The sequence below is a fragment of the Bombina bombina genome, chromosome 3, assembly GCF_027579735.1.
Source record: "Bombina bombina isolate aBomBom1 chromosome 3, aBomBom1.pri, whole genome shotgun sequence".
Lineage (NCBI taxonomy): Eukaryota > Metazoa > Chordata > Amphibia > Anura > Bombinatoridae > Bombina > Bombina bombina.
In genome coordinates this window covers 653828484-653843209 of record NC_069501.1, presented here as the reverse complement: position 1 = coordinate 653843209, position 14726 = coordinate 653828484, and the positions used below count along the sequence as shown (strand labels likewise).

General features: G+C 39.8%; 1 protein-coding gene across 1 annotated transcript in view; it reads right to left on the bottom strand.

The window, feature by feature from the left end:
- DOC2B (double C2 domain beta) overlaps positions 1-14726 on the bottom strand; it is a 1640761-nt gene that overhangs the window by 1187904 nt on the left and 438131 nt on the right. Inside the window, exon 2 of the mRNA XM_053707380.1 lies at positions 3859-3938. Within this exon, the coding sequence (XP_053563355.1) occupies positions 3859-3938 (80 nt within the window). The remainder of the gene's footprint in view (positions 1-3858; positions 3939-14726) is intronic.

Genomic DNA, 14726 nt, shown 5'->3' with positions numbered 1-14726 from the left:
TCAAAACTATATATATATATATATATTTATAGACAACCCAAAGTATTGATCTAGGCCCATTTTGGTATATTTCACGCCACCATTTCACCACCAAAAGCGATCAAATAAAAAAAAAAGTTAACTTTTTCACAATTGTAAGTTTCTCACTGAAATTATTTACAAACAGCTTTCGCAGTTATGGCACAAATGGTTGTAAATGCTTCTCTGGGGTCTCCTTTGTTCAGAAATAGCAGATATAACTGCTTTGGCATTGCTTATTGGTAATTAGAAGGCCGCTAAATGCCACTGCGCATCACACTTGTATTATGCCCAGCAGTGAAGGGGTTAATTAGGTAGCTTGTAGGCTTAATTTAAGCTTTAGTGTAGAGAACAGCCTCCAACCTGACACATCCCACCTCCTGATCTCTCCCTGACCCCCCTCAAACAGCTCTACCCCCCCCACACACACACACACACACAATTGTTACCGCTATCTTAAGTATTGGCAAAAAGTCTGCCAGTATGAACAGTCTGACAGTATATTTTTTTTATATAATTTAAAAAATATATATATTTGCTGCAGTGTAGGTTCCCCTCTAACCCCCCAACCTCCCTGATCCCCCCATAAAAGCTCTCTACCCCCCCTCCCCCCTCTACCTATTTGCCAACATAATTTTTTCTGTAGTGTAGCTTCCCCCCCTCAATACACTGCCCCCTCCAAGATCCCTTTCTTTTAACGGATCCCACATGGGATCCCCCTCATTGCCCCTACTCCCTCCTCACTCCTTTCCCTTCAATGACGCAGTCTCATTGGTGTTTTTTTTGTTCCTCCCTTCTCCTTTAGCGATGGTCCGCCCACCCGCCTTCCTCCTTACTCTCCCACCCACCAACGATCGGCACCACCGCTGTCCGATGCAAAGAGGGCCACAGAGTAACTTTGCAAATCTATTTCTGCAGTGCCCCACTCGTGGGGCATGCAAAAATAGCGCAATCTCACTATTTTGAGCTAGACCGCTGCAGAGAGAAGCCCAGGGCTGCAGCGACGTACATGCCCTTAAGGGAATAACGACCAGCGTTGTACAGGGTACGGCGCTGGTCGTTAAGGGGTTAAATGCAAGTCAATAGATAAAGTCACGTGATCAGGGGGCAGTCAGAAGAAACAAGGTAATCACAAAGGTAAAAAGTGTATTCATATAACCATGTTTTCTGTGCAAAACAGAAGAATGGGTAATAAAGGGGAAATCATTTTTTTTGTGTTGACTATCCCTTTAAGAACCTTAGACTGTGTAAAAAGCTACAACATTCATTTGCTATGTTTTTTGCTACTACACAATGATTCTAAACTGTTCAGTTAATGTTAATAATCCATGCTAATGTAAATCACTGGCAAAACAAAGAATGCAAACCTACAGTGCAAGTGACTATAATTTATCTTAGTGAGAGAAAGTGTAAGTTGCTCATAAACATGAGCTATCATAGAAGAAAAGCCTTGGCAAAGAGCAGTAAAATTTCAAATACAAAGAGAGAAAGTGGTTTTGCTTTGCACATCCAGGATAAAAAACAAGAAATTACAATAATTAGACTTGAAGGAGCCAATTAGCATCCTTTTTCACTAATTTCCTACTAGTGTCCTCATAATCCCGTGCCCCCTTCCAACTCTTATGGCTATTAGTGCTGCCTTAGTAATCAAAACAGCCACCCAGGGGACAGTATTCCCCCAGTTTGGCAATCACTGAGGTAGAGCATGCAGTTTAAAGAGACTTCCCAATTTACATTATCTTTTTATATACACCCTTTCTGAGGCACCAGCTATTACTGAGCATGTGCAAAAAGTGTACATATTTGAGTCTGGGATTGACTAATGGGTATCACATGATGTAGGGAACTAGCAAATTGAAGTACATATTGAAATTTGTCAGAAAAAAATGTTTTGGTATTGCATTGTCTTTTATGGACTTGTTGAATATGCAATTCTACTGTATTTAATGGTCCTTTAACCCCTTAACGACCGACGATGTATGGGGTATGTCCTCTAAATAAATACAGTTAACGACCAAGGACATACCCCGTATGATCCTGATCTCTTCCAGCCGCTTTCCGGTTATTGCAGTGATGCCTCGATATTGAAGCATCCGGCAATAACCCTTCTTAGCCATCCGATGCAGAGAGAGCCACTCTATGGCCCTCTCTGCACCAGACATCGATGGCCGCAATCGCTGGTGGGTGGGAGCCAATTTGGGAGGTGGGTCGGCAGCCATCAATGGGTGTCTGTGGTAAGAGGGAGGCAGGATCATGGGTGGGGGTGCACGGGGGGGGGCACGGGCACGTGCACGGGGCGGAAGCGGGTGGGAACCTCTACACTACAGAAAAATGTAATTGTAATAAGTGGGAGAAAGGGGGGAGGGAATGGGTAAATAAAAGATCTAAGGGATCTGGGAGGGGACGGGGCTTGCTCTTTGGGGGGGGGGCTACACTACAGGAAAAAAAACTATTTTTTCGTTAACTGGGTACTGGCAGACAGCTGCCAGTACCCAAAATGGCTCCCAATAAGGTAGAGGGGGAGGGTTAGAGAGCTGTTTGGGGGGATCAGGGAGGTTGGGGGCTAAGGGGGATCCTACACAGCAGCATATGTAAATATGCTAAAACAAATTAAAAAAATACCTTTTATTTTAGTACTGGCAGACTTTCTGCCAGTACTTAAGATGGCGGGGACAATTGTGGGGTGGGGGAGGGAAGAGAGCTGTTTGGGTGGCATCAGGGGGTGTGATGTGTCAGGTGGAAGGCTGATCTCTAAACTAAAGCTAAAATTAACCCTGCAAGCTCCCTACAAGCTCCCTAATAAACGTGTGATGCGCAGCAGAATTTAGCGGCCTTCTAATTACCAAAAAGCAATGCCAAAGCCATATATGTATGCTATTTCTGAGTGAAGGGGATCCCAGAGAAGCATTTAAAACCATTATGCCATAATTGCACAAGTTGTTTGTAAATAATTTCAGTGAGAAACCTAAAGTTTGTGAAAAAATGTGTGAAAAAGTGAAGGTTTTTTTTTTATTTGATCGCATTTGGCAGTGAAATGGTGGCATGAAATATACCAAAATGGGCCTAGATCAATACTTTGGGATGTCCTGAAAGATATCAGTGTTCCAATGTAACTAGCGCTAATTTAAAAAAAAAGTGGTTTGGAAAAAGCAAAGTGCTACTTGTATTTATTGCCCTATAACTTGCAAAAAAAGCAAAGAACATGTTAACATTGGGTATTTCTAAACTCAGGACAAAATGTAGAAACTATTTAGAATGGGTGTTTTTTGGTGGTTGTAGATGTGTAACAGATTTTGGGGGTCAAAGTTAGAAAAAGTGAGTTTTTTTCCCATTTTTTCCCTAATATTTTATATATTTTTTTATAGTAAATTATAAGATATGATGAAAATAATAAGTAAATGAGTAAGAGGAAAATTACAGCTAAACACAAACACCGCAAAAATGTAAAAATAGCCTTGGTCCCAAACGGACAGAAAATGGAAAAGTGCTGTGGTCATTAAGGGGTTAAGGAACAAGCACAGTATTGATGAGTGATTTGTGTTGACCAGGTAGGCTAAAAGAAAAAAAAAGTCTGATTATTGCTATGTAATTGTGTTTAACATATTTCTTATATGCTAGCCAAAAGTACAAGCTATTTAAGTTTATATAAGTATAGGCCATTTAAACTAAACCCATTCATAAAAAATAATGTTATAAATGAACATAGGGAAGAATATAGCGGCAGATGATGCATTTTGATTTAACTGTATATTTTTTATCTGACAACAATAAGACCTGCACAAGGGTTAAATGAGGACTCCTTCCCCAGGACACAAATAATAGCTGTAGACTGGAACGTACCTTGGCTTTATTGATTGTACAGTGCAGAGCATTGTTTTCTTGATCGTACAGCAAGCTAAAATCCAGTGTCCCCAGGGTAGCTGAGAAAGACAAGAAAACATGATTATCTTTGGCCACAAAACTATTATTTTGTACTTAATAGTGTGCATAAAACTAATGTACTTGGCAAGGACAGCAACCACTGTATACTTAAAGGGACAGTCTAGTCCAAAATAAACTTTCATAATTCAAATAGGGCATGTAATTTTCCAATTTACTTTTATCAACAATTTTGCTTTGTTCTCTTGATATTCTTAGTTGAAAGCTAAAGCTAGGAGGTTCATATGCTAAATTTTAAGCCCTTGAAGGCCGCCTCTTCTCTCAGGGCATTTTGACAGTTTTTCACCACTAGTTCATGTGTGTTATTTAGATAACACTGTGCTCATGCACGTGGAGTTCCTATGAGGCAGCATTGATTGCCTAAAAATGCATGTCTGTCAAAAGAACTGAAATAAGGGGGCAGTTTCATTTGCAGAGGCTTATATACAACATAATCACAGAGGTTAAAAGTATATTATATAACTGTGTTGGTTATGCAAAACTAGGGAATGCGTAATAAAGGGATTATCTATCTTTTAAAACAATAAAAATTCTGGTGTAGACTGTTGATTTAAAGGGCCACTAAACCCAAAATCTTTCTTTCATGATTCAGATAGAGAATAGAAATGTAAACAACATTACAATTTACATATATTATTTATTTTGCTTCCTTTTTTAGATATCCTTAGTTGAAGAAAAAGCAATGCACATGGTGAGCCAATCACACGAGGCTTCTATGTGCAGCAACCAATCAGCAGCTACTGAGCATATCTAGATATGCTTTTCAGCAAAGAATATCAAGAGAATAAAACAAATTAGATAATATAAGTAAATTAGAAAGATGTTTAAAATTACATTCTCTTTCTAAATCATGAAAGGAAAAAATGTGGGTGTCATGTCCCTTTAAGCACCTGTATAGCATGAATGAACACATCAAACATAGTACAGAATTTTCTTGATTATCTAACTAATGGTTTCAAAGGAACATTTACATTCAATATACAAAATCACATGTTCTACATTTAGATATAATGCACAACAAATCAGAAAGGGATGAAAAACAAGGCATTTATATCTTGGGAAACATTAGACAAAATGTTACCCTATACAATACACTCTAACCATACATGAGCTAGCAGTAAACCAAGATCTAATTAAAGAGAAATATATTAAATAAGCAAACAATGGTCAATAGCAAGAAGACACAAACAACTCATGTGGTAAGAGAGGAAAATACCCTAAAGAGGAAGTAGCTTAGGGCATTTTCCAAACCATGACAATGAAAATGCTCATACAAGGGTTTAAATAGATCAAAAATAAGTTAAAAGGAAATAAGGAAATTTGGGGAACAGCTTAGGGGGCACTGATACAATTTTTCTAGGTTGGGGTATAGAGGTAAAACAAGCAGAGGCCCACAGTTTGTGTATAACTGACCTAGATATAGTACAAGAAATATTGCAGAAAGTCAACCAAGCTCGATCAGGATAAGTGCTATTAAAATCAGATTAATAGATATATTTAGGAAGTCATGGTCTCCTGTGAATATTCTAATTAGAGCATAATTTAAAGAAGTAGGGGACTTACTAAACAGAGGGCCTTGATGCAAAATCATTTTTGTGCCCCTCTCCACCCCGAAGGGAACTCAGTAGTAATCAATAGTTAAAAAATGTGTGTATATATATATATATATATATATATATATATATATACTGTATATATATATTTATAAACATACACACACACATACTAGCAGTGAGCATATTGTGTTGTATAATGATGCAATTTTCTATATACTATACCCTAATATGTACACTGCTCTGCATAGATATGAAGAGTATGTACTGTATATACTCCAATGAATATACTGTGTTGTATAAGGAAGGAAAATCTTTTTACTATTCTCTTATAGTAAACACACTGTTCTGTATAATAATAAATGTATCTATACAGAGATAATGACCACATAGACACACGTCTGTGCATAGACTGGCTGCTGTGGGCCCTAGTGCCACTGCATCTGCTGCACCAATGGTAGTTCTGCCACTGTTTTAAAGGTACAGTATGCTGTCATGTTTTCTTACTTTAATGTGTTCCCAATGACCAATTTTACTGGAGTGTCTTAAATTGTTTACAAATACCTAATTTGCCTTTATTTTGACCTTTGAAATAACTGATTTTGCCTGTTGTATCCCCACTTATACTAAAAAAAAGTCAGTACCAGTTATAAAAAAGTGATGTAAGCTATGCAGCTAAAGATTCGATCAAATCAGGCTCCTAGTGGGGGATGAGACAGCGATACTAAAATATTCATTTTCAGTTGTTTTCTTTAATAGGGGCAATATAGTGTAATTACAAGACATGTCAGTTGTGTAGCTATTGAATAATGTATCAAATTAACATCCTTTTCACTGCAGTTATTTTTAATAGCCAAACGCCTCCCACCATTGTCCTTATTTCAAGAAGCCAATCTGGGCTTTAGTCCATAGACAAAAAGGCTAGCCACCACTGTATACTTAAAGGGACAGTCTAGTCCAAAATAAACTTTCATGATTCAGATAGAGCATGTCATTTTAAACAACTTTCCAATTTACTTGTATCACCAATTTTGCTTTCTTTTGCTAAATTTAGGCGGTTCATATGCTAATTTCTTAGAACTTGAAATCCACCTCTTATCTAAATGCATTTTGACAGTTTTTCACCACTAGAGGGTGTTAGTTCATGTGTGTCATGTGATAACACTGTGCTCACGCACGTGGAGTTACCAATGAGTCAGCACTGATTGGCTAAAGTGCAAGTCTGTCAAAAGAACTGAAATAAGGGGCAGTCTGCATAGGCTATAGATTCCAAGTAATCACAGAGGTAAAAAGTATATCAATATAACTGTGTTGGTTATGCAAAACTGAGGAATGGGTAATAAAGGGATTATCTATCTATTAAAACAATGAAAATTCTGGTGTAGACTGTCCCTTTAAATGTGATTTCACATATGAACATGCATGTTATTGTTATGTTGAGTATGTTTACAAATAAATGGCAACATCACTTATCAAGCTATAGCAATAAGAACAACAGATGTTTCCTCTCCTATGGCACCAGCTAAGGGAATAATAATAATAATAATAATATATCAAACAATAAGGACTAAAATACTTTAGTTTACACAGGCAGGTGATATTTAACAAGGGATCAGTTTCCACTGTCTCTAAATCCCAAGCAATCAGTTCTAGTCCAAAGTGACATTTTATAGCATCCACAAAACAAAATATAATATAAAAATGCAGGGATTAATATTTATTGAATGTTTTATAGTTTTATAGTTAAAGTCAGTTGTGCTCTAAAATTATGTGGAAAATGAAATGCTACACAATGACTATGTTTTAAGTAATTTTCTGCAACATGAACAGAGTAAGACAAGTATTCAACAGACATGCTACATGGGCAAAATATAAGAGAAATAATACCATTTAGATTTCATGATAAATTTAATGTATCTGAATGTAAAAATAATGTTCCTTATTTTGGGATTAAATGGCCATATTAGTAGTAAAATGACATGCACTATTATGGCCACCACTCTACTATTAACTAATTATTCTACAGGCACATCGCCACCACTTCCCACCATTTTCTAAGGTCTGCTAGGAACTCTATACCACACTGTTTTGGACTTTCCTCCAGTTTCCCAACTTTTAAGGGCTTCCTGAAAATTCACCCATTAGAAGAAACATTCTACCTAACTTAATTAACCCCTTGAGTGCTAACAACGGCTCTGAGCCTTCGAGTTTCCCACTCTGGTGCTAATGACGGCTCAGAGCCGTAGCTAGCACTCTTCCCCCTTGAGGGAGATCTGGGGGCTCCCACCCACTCCTACCCCGGTGGTCGGGCCTGCATAGTGAAAGGCATCGTCAGGGCTTCATGTTATGCACGGTGATGTCAGCCGTAATGACGTGATGACGTCACCGCGCAACTTTATTTATACTTAACAATGTTAAAGGGACAGTATACACTCATTTTCATATAACTGCATGTAAAAGACACTACTATAAAGAATAATATGCACAGATACTTATATACATATCCAGTATAAAACTGTTTAAAAACTTACTTAGAAGCTGTCAGTTTAGCTCTGTTGAAAAGGTAGATGGAAAGCCCACTGCAAGTGGCAAATAAGACCCTCCCCCCTCCCCCTTCTTTTGCATATGAAAAGACCCTTTACACAAACAGGAGCAAGCTGGAGAAGGTAGCTGACGGTATTCACATAAAACTTTGGGGCTTGGTTAGGAGTCTGAAAATCAGAGCAATGTTATTTAAAAATAAGCAAAACTATACATTTATCTAAAAAAAAACTTTATGGGCTATATAAATAGATCATCTACAAAACATTTATGCAAAGAAAAAATGAGTGTATAATGTCCCTTTAAGTATAGTAGCAGGGGGCATGCTGCTTAGAAGCCTGTATCTCAGGCATATAAGCAGCTACAGACCCCCAAGACCCACCGTTGGATAGGTAACCTTTCCAACAGTGTAAGTCTTGGGGATCTGAAAAAAGTAAAAAACAAAAAAACAAACAAAAAAACCCCTTAAAAATGCTTAGCACCCAGGTGGGAAAGTGCTTAGCACTCAAAGGGTTAAAGGGACAGACTACTCGAGAATTTTGTATTGTTTAAAAAGATAGATAATCGCATTATTACCCATTCCCCAGTTTTGCATAACCAACACTGTTATATTAAAACACTTTTTACCTCTGCAATTACCTTGTATCAAGTCTCTGCAGACTGCCCCCTGATCTCAGTTATTTTGACAGACTTGCATTGTAGCCAATAAGTGCTGACTCATAGGTAACTCCACGGGAGTGAGCACAATGTTATCTATATGGCACACACGAACTAGCACTGTCTAGCTGAGAAAACCATCAAAATGCACTAAGGTAAGAGACGGCCTTCAAGTGCTTAGAAATTAGCACATGAGCCTGCCTAGCCTTAGCTTTCAACAAAAAATACCATGAGAACAAAGAAAATTTGATGATGTAAGTAAATTGGAAAGATGTTTAAAATGAAATGCCCTATCTGAATCATGAAAGTTTAATTTTGACTAGACTGTCACTTTTGGTCTCTTTAAATAAAAATCGGGTAGATTTATTAAAGAGGCGAGCGGACATGATTTGCTCTAGCGAATTATGTCCGCTCGACCTCACTAAATGCAGACAGCATACGCTGTCAGTATTTATCATTGCACAAGCATTTCTTGTGAAATGCTTGTGCAATGCTGCCCCTGCTCAATTGTGGCCAATCGGCCGCTAGCAGGGGCCATCAATCATCCAGATCGGATCGGGATGATTTGAGTCCGCCACCTAAAAGGTGGCAGAGAAGTTAAGGTGCAGCAGTCTTACAACCACTGCTTATTAACTTCCATTTCAGGTGGACCTGAACCGATGGGGCTTCAAAGCAGCATCTGCTGCTTAATAAATGGACCCCAATATCTCTACAATATAGTAATAAAAATAGTTACAATGTCACCTACAATTACATTATGTGCATTATTACAGAATATTAAAGCAGTTAACAGTTCCTCAAATGACAAAGTGCTAAAAGTCACCACCCATGAGTTGCCATCTGATATACACTACTGTATTGTAAGATGATCCATATGACAGGGAGGCTTGTGAGCCATCTCTCAAAGGGAACAACTGAAAGAGAAGGGATCTGAAGTGAGAAATTAGAGAAACAAGTTAAACAAGGCTATTTTTCTCCCTTTCAAACCCTGAAAGCACATGGTCAGTCTAATCCTATATTATAAAAGGCCAAGTGTGTTTGTCCGAAGCTGTCATGCGCAGTAGAGACTGCGCGAGAGGACAAACACACCTGGCCTTCCAACTGACCTGGCGTTGTGTGGTGGAGTGGGCGTGGCCAGTGGGTGTGAAGTGGGTGTGGCCTGGTGGGTGTGATGTGGGCGTGGCCGGATGTTACATGGACAGGGCCAGGCGTGGCGCGGGGCCAGATGGGGCCAGATGCCGGGGCCGAGACAGAGAGCTCTAAAGAGGGGGGATAGAGAGAGCAGAAGAGGGTGGATAGAGAGAGCAGAAGAGGGGGAATATAGAGAGGGAGAGAGAGACAGCAAAAGAGAGAGGGGGAGAGAGACCGCAAAAGAGAGAGAGGGAGAGAGACAGCAAAAGAGAGGTGGGATAGAGACAGCAAAAGAGAGGGGGGAGAGAAACAGCAAAAGAGAGGGGGGAGAGAGCACAAAAGAGAGGGGGAGAGTGCACAAAAGGGAGGGGGAGAGAGCGCAAAAGAGAGGGGGGAGAGAGCGCAAAAGAGAGGGGGGAGAGAGCGCAAAAGAGGGGGAGAGAGCACAAAAGAGAGGGGGAGAGCGCAAAGGAGAGGGAAAAAGAGCGCAAAAGAGAGGGAGAGAGAGCGCAAAAGAGAGGGGGGAGAGCACAAAAGAGAGGGTGAGAGAGTAGAAAAGAGAGGGGGAGAGTGAGCAAAAGAGAGGGAGAGAGACAGCAAAAGAGAGGAGAGAGAGAGCAAACGAGAGGAGAGAGAGAGCAAATGAGAGGAGAGAGAGCAAACGAGAGGTGGGGAAGAGAGAGAGCAAAAGAGAGGGAGAGAGACAGCAAAAGAGGGGGAGAGAGGGCAAAATAGGGGGGGAAGAGAGAGCAAAAGAGAGGGGGTGAGAGAGAGCAAAAGAGAGGGTGAAGAGAGAGCAAAAGAGAGGGGGGTGAGAGAGAGCAAAAGAGAGGGGGGAGAGAGAGAGAGCAAAAGAGAGGGCAGTGGCGTCACTAGGGGGGTTGAGATGCATAGATTTTTTTTTATTAGAGGGGCTGGCATTTGTGAACATTGGTGGGACTGGGGAAGTTGTAGACACACATTTTTTTTGCCCCTTGAGCCAGTGCTGCAATTTCAACAAATAGTTTTCCCAAGCTGTTTTTGCTTGTTTGTACTTTGCTTCTCTCCTGCCCAATTTCTCTATGAATGTTGTGGGCATGCCGTGGGGCTTGCAAAGTTGTGCTGCTAGCCTAAACCTGCCTGCCTATCTGTGCTCACTGCTCAGTGACATGTGGAACAGTGGAGTCACTCACTGCTGTGCTGTCTATCTAAACAGGATCTGGGAAATCGTGAGGGGATGTCTGGCACCTGACCGCATGACTGTTTGACACTGTCTCTAAAGTGAAGGAGCCACGTATGATGCCCACCAGACCTTTACGGTTATGGTACACTAAGTGCACACTGAACAGGTAGGAGGGTGGGCGGGGGTCTGGGGGAGGGCAGAGTGCAGAGGTGATTGGCCATAAGAAGCGGTAGGCACGCGGCCCGGGGCTGTGCACTGACAGACTTGGAACAGAGTCAGAGAGCAGAATTTTCATAGTTTGCACGCCTAAACCTTTTCTTCAGTGATTTATTTTAGAGTGCTCTGTTTATCTTTCATTAGATGCTTTGCTGAGCCAGGGAGCAGCTCTAGGCATGAGCTTTATAATTAATGCAGTGCAGTTTACATATTTTGTATGTGTGTGTCTGAGTTTTTGTGTGTGTGTGTGTCTCAGTGTTTTTGTGTGTGTGTCTGAGTGTGTTTCCAAGTGTTTGTGTGTGCATCTGAGTATGTTTTTAAGTGTGTCTGAGTGTTTGTATGTGTGTGTGCCTGTATTTTTGTGTGTGTCTGCTTTCTGGGGGGGGTGACACCATAACTTACCACACCGGGTGACACCAACCCTAGTGACGCCACTGAGAGAGGGGGGAGAGAGAGAGTAAAAGAGAGGGGATAGAGAGAGAGCAAAAGAGAGGGGAGAAAGAGAGATCAAAAGAGAGGGGGATAGAGAGAGCGAGCAAGGGGTGGGACTGCTGTACTACAAAAAATGGCCCGTGTACACGGGCTTTAGGACTAGTAGAATTATAATAAACTAAGTCAACTTTCTTAAAGGAACCTTAAAAGTTGAAAACCAAGTGTCTTCACACCCGTATGTCTATGTTTTCAGGTTGATCATCTAGATGTGGGTGGGCAAGGTTTGTTCTAAGAGCAGGTTAAGCAACCTATCTTTCTTAAACGTATCCAACAGTAGAGTTACCTTAACTGTAAAAAGTATGGCTCATTTATTTATGGAAGAGAAACAAACATAAAATATGTCCAAGAATCAAACAGAAAAAGAACAACAAGTTGGTTTTGAAAATGAAGAAAAAAAGCATAGAGCCCTTTGGATATCATTGTAAAACAGAAAACACCTTAAGGTCCCTGGCCTTTGTATTCAGACCAAAACACAAAATATTTGTTCAATAAATATTTTATAGTGTGCTACAAAGGATGACATACCTTTAAGTTATGCTCAGAGCTATAGATAGGTTGGAACAAATACATGGAATACTCATGATTTATTTATTTTACTGCAAAAACTCACTAGTATCAATGAAAAGCAATCCTGTTCTTGGTATTAACTTTATTATAACTGCAATGGTTACTTCATATCTATTTGTTCTTCTGACAAAACAATGACTGTATCGAATTTCAGCTTTTAAAAATGGTTTTGAATGGTAAACAGCAGTGTGCTATATAAATAAACTTACTCATTAATTATAAGGTTCAATACCCCTAAACCAGCACTACTCACTTATTTAGTTGATAAACAACTTACAGTCCCAATCTGATAGCCATCCATAAGGTGAACAAACAATTTTCCAGTCACTGAATCTCTTTTTAAAAGACCTTTAAAAAATAAAAGTCTTTTAAAAAGAGATTTGGTGGCTGGAAAAATGGTTTGTTTACAGTACAGTGGAGACCTGGCTAGTCTCTTTCCTTGCCCCACTCTGAAGAGTGTGCTATCTTCCCCCGTGGATAAAACTGACAAGTGAGTCATCCATAAGGCTCTAACATTTCATTTCCATATATCCCCTTTGTTAAAGGGACACTGAACCCAAATTTTTTCTTTCATGATTCAGATAGAGCATGCGATTTTAAGCAACTTTCTAATTTACTCCTATTTTCTTCTGTTAAGTGTGATCAGTCCACGGGTCATCATTACTTCTGGGATATTACTCCTCCCCAACAGGAAGTGCAAGAGGATTCACCCAGCAGAGCTGCATATAGCTCCTCCCCTCTACGTCACTCCCAGTCATTCTCTTGCACCCAACGACTAGATAGGATGTGTGAGAGGACTATGGTGATTATACTTAGTTTTATATCTTCAATCAAAAGTTTGTTATTTTAAAATAGCACCGGAGTGTGTTATTACCTCTCTGGCAGAGTTTGAAGAAGAATCTACCAGAGTTTTGCTATGATTTTAGCCGGAGTAGTTAAGATCATATTGCTGTTCTCGGCCATCTGAGGAGTGAGGTAAACTTCAGATCAGGGGACAGCGGGCAGATGAATCTGCATAGAGGTATGTAGCAGTTTTTATTTTCTGACAATGGAATTGATGAGAAAATCCTGCCATACTGATATAATGTCATGTATGTATACTTTACACTTCAGTATTCTGGGGAATGGTACTTCACTAGAATTACACTGTAAGAAATACATAAAGCTGTTTAATAACTAGAGATTATATTTAACGTTTTTGCTGGAATGTAAAATCGTTTTCATTTGCTGAGGTACTGTGTGAATAAATGTTTGGGCACTATTTTTCCACTTGGCAGTTGCTTAATCTGTTTTTCTGACAGTTTCTGTTCTCCCTCACTGCTGTGTGTGAGGGGGAGGGGCCGTTTTTTGGCGCTTTTACTATGCATCAAATATTTCAGTCAGCAACTCATTGTATTCCCTGCATGATCCGGTTCATCTCTACAGAGCTCAGGGGTCTTCAAAACTTATTTTGAGGGAGGTAATTTCTCTCAGCAGAGCTGTGAGAATTATAGTTTGACTGAGATAAAAAACGTTTATTCTGTAATTTGTTTCCTGCTTTCAGAATTTGTTATCTTTGCTAATGGGATTAAACCTTTGCTAAAGTTGTGTTGTTTACAAGGATTGAGGCTATAACTGTTTCAATTTATTAATTTTCAACTGTCATAGATCTTCTGTGCTTCTTAAAGGCACAGTACGTTTTAATATTATTCTAATTGAATTGTATTTCCAAGTTGCAAGTTTATTTGCTAGTGTGTTAAACATGTCTGACTCAGAGGATGATACCTGTGTCATTTGTTGCAATGCCAAAGTGGAGCCCAATAGAAATTTATGTACTAACTGTATTGATGCTACTTTAAATAAAAGTCAATCTGTACAAATTGAACAAATTTCACCAAACAACGAGGGGAGAGTTATGCCGACTAACTCGCCTCACGTGTCAGTACCTACATCTCCCGCTCAGAGGGAGGTGCGTGATATTGTAGCGCCGAGTACATCTGGGCGGCCATTACAAATCACATTACAGGATATGGCTACTGTTATGACTGAGGTTTTGGCTAAATTACCAGAACTAAGAGGTAAGCGTGATCACTCTGGGGTGAGAACAGAGTGCGCTGATAATATTAGGGCCATGTCAGACACTGCGTCACAGGTGGCAGAACATGAGGACGGAGAACTTCATTCTGTGGGTGACGGTTCTGATCCAAACAGACTGGATTCAGAGATTTCAAATTTTAAATTTAAACTGGAAAACCTCCGTGTATTACTAGGGGAGGTGTTAGCGGCTCTGAATGATTGTAACACAGTTGCAATACCAGAGAAAATGTGTAGGTTGGATAAATATTTTGCGGTACCGACGAGTACTGAGGTTTTTCCTATACCTAAGGGACTTACTGAAATTGTTACTAAGGAGTGGGATAGACCCGGTGTGCCGTTCTCACCCCCTCCGATATTTAGAAAAATGTTTCCAA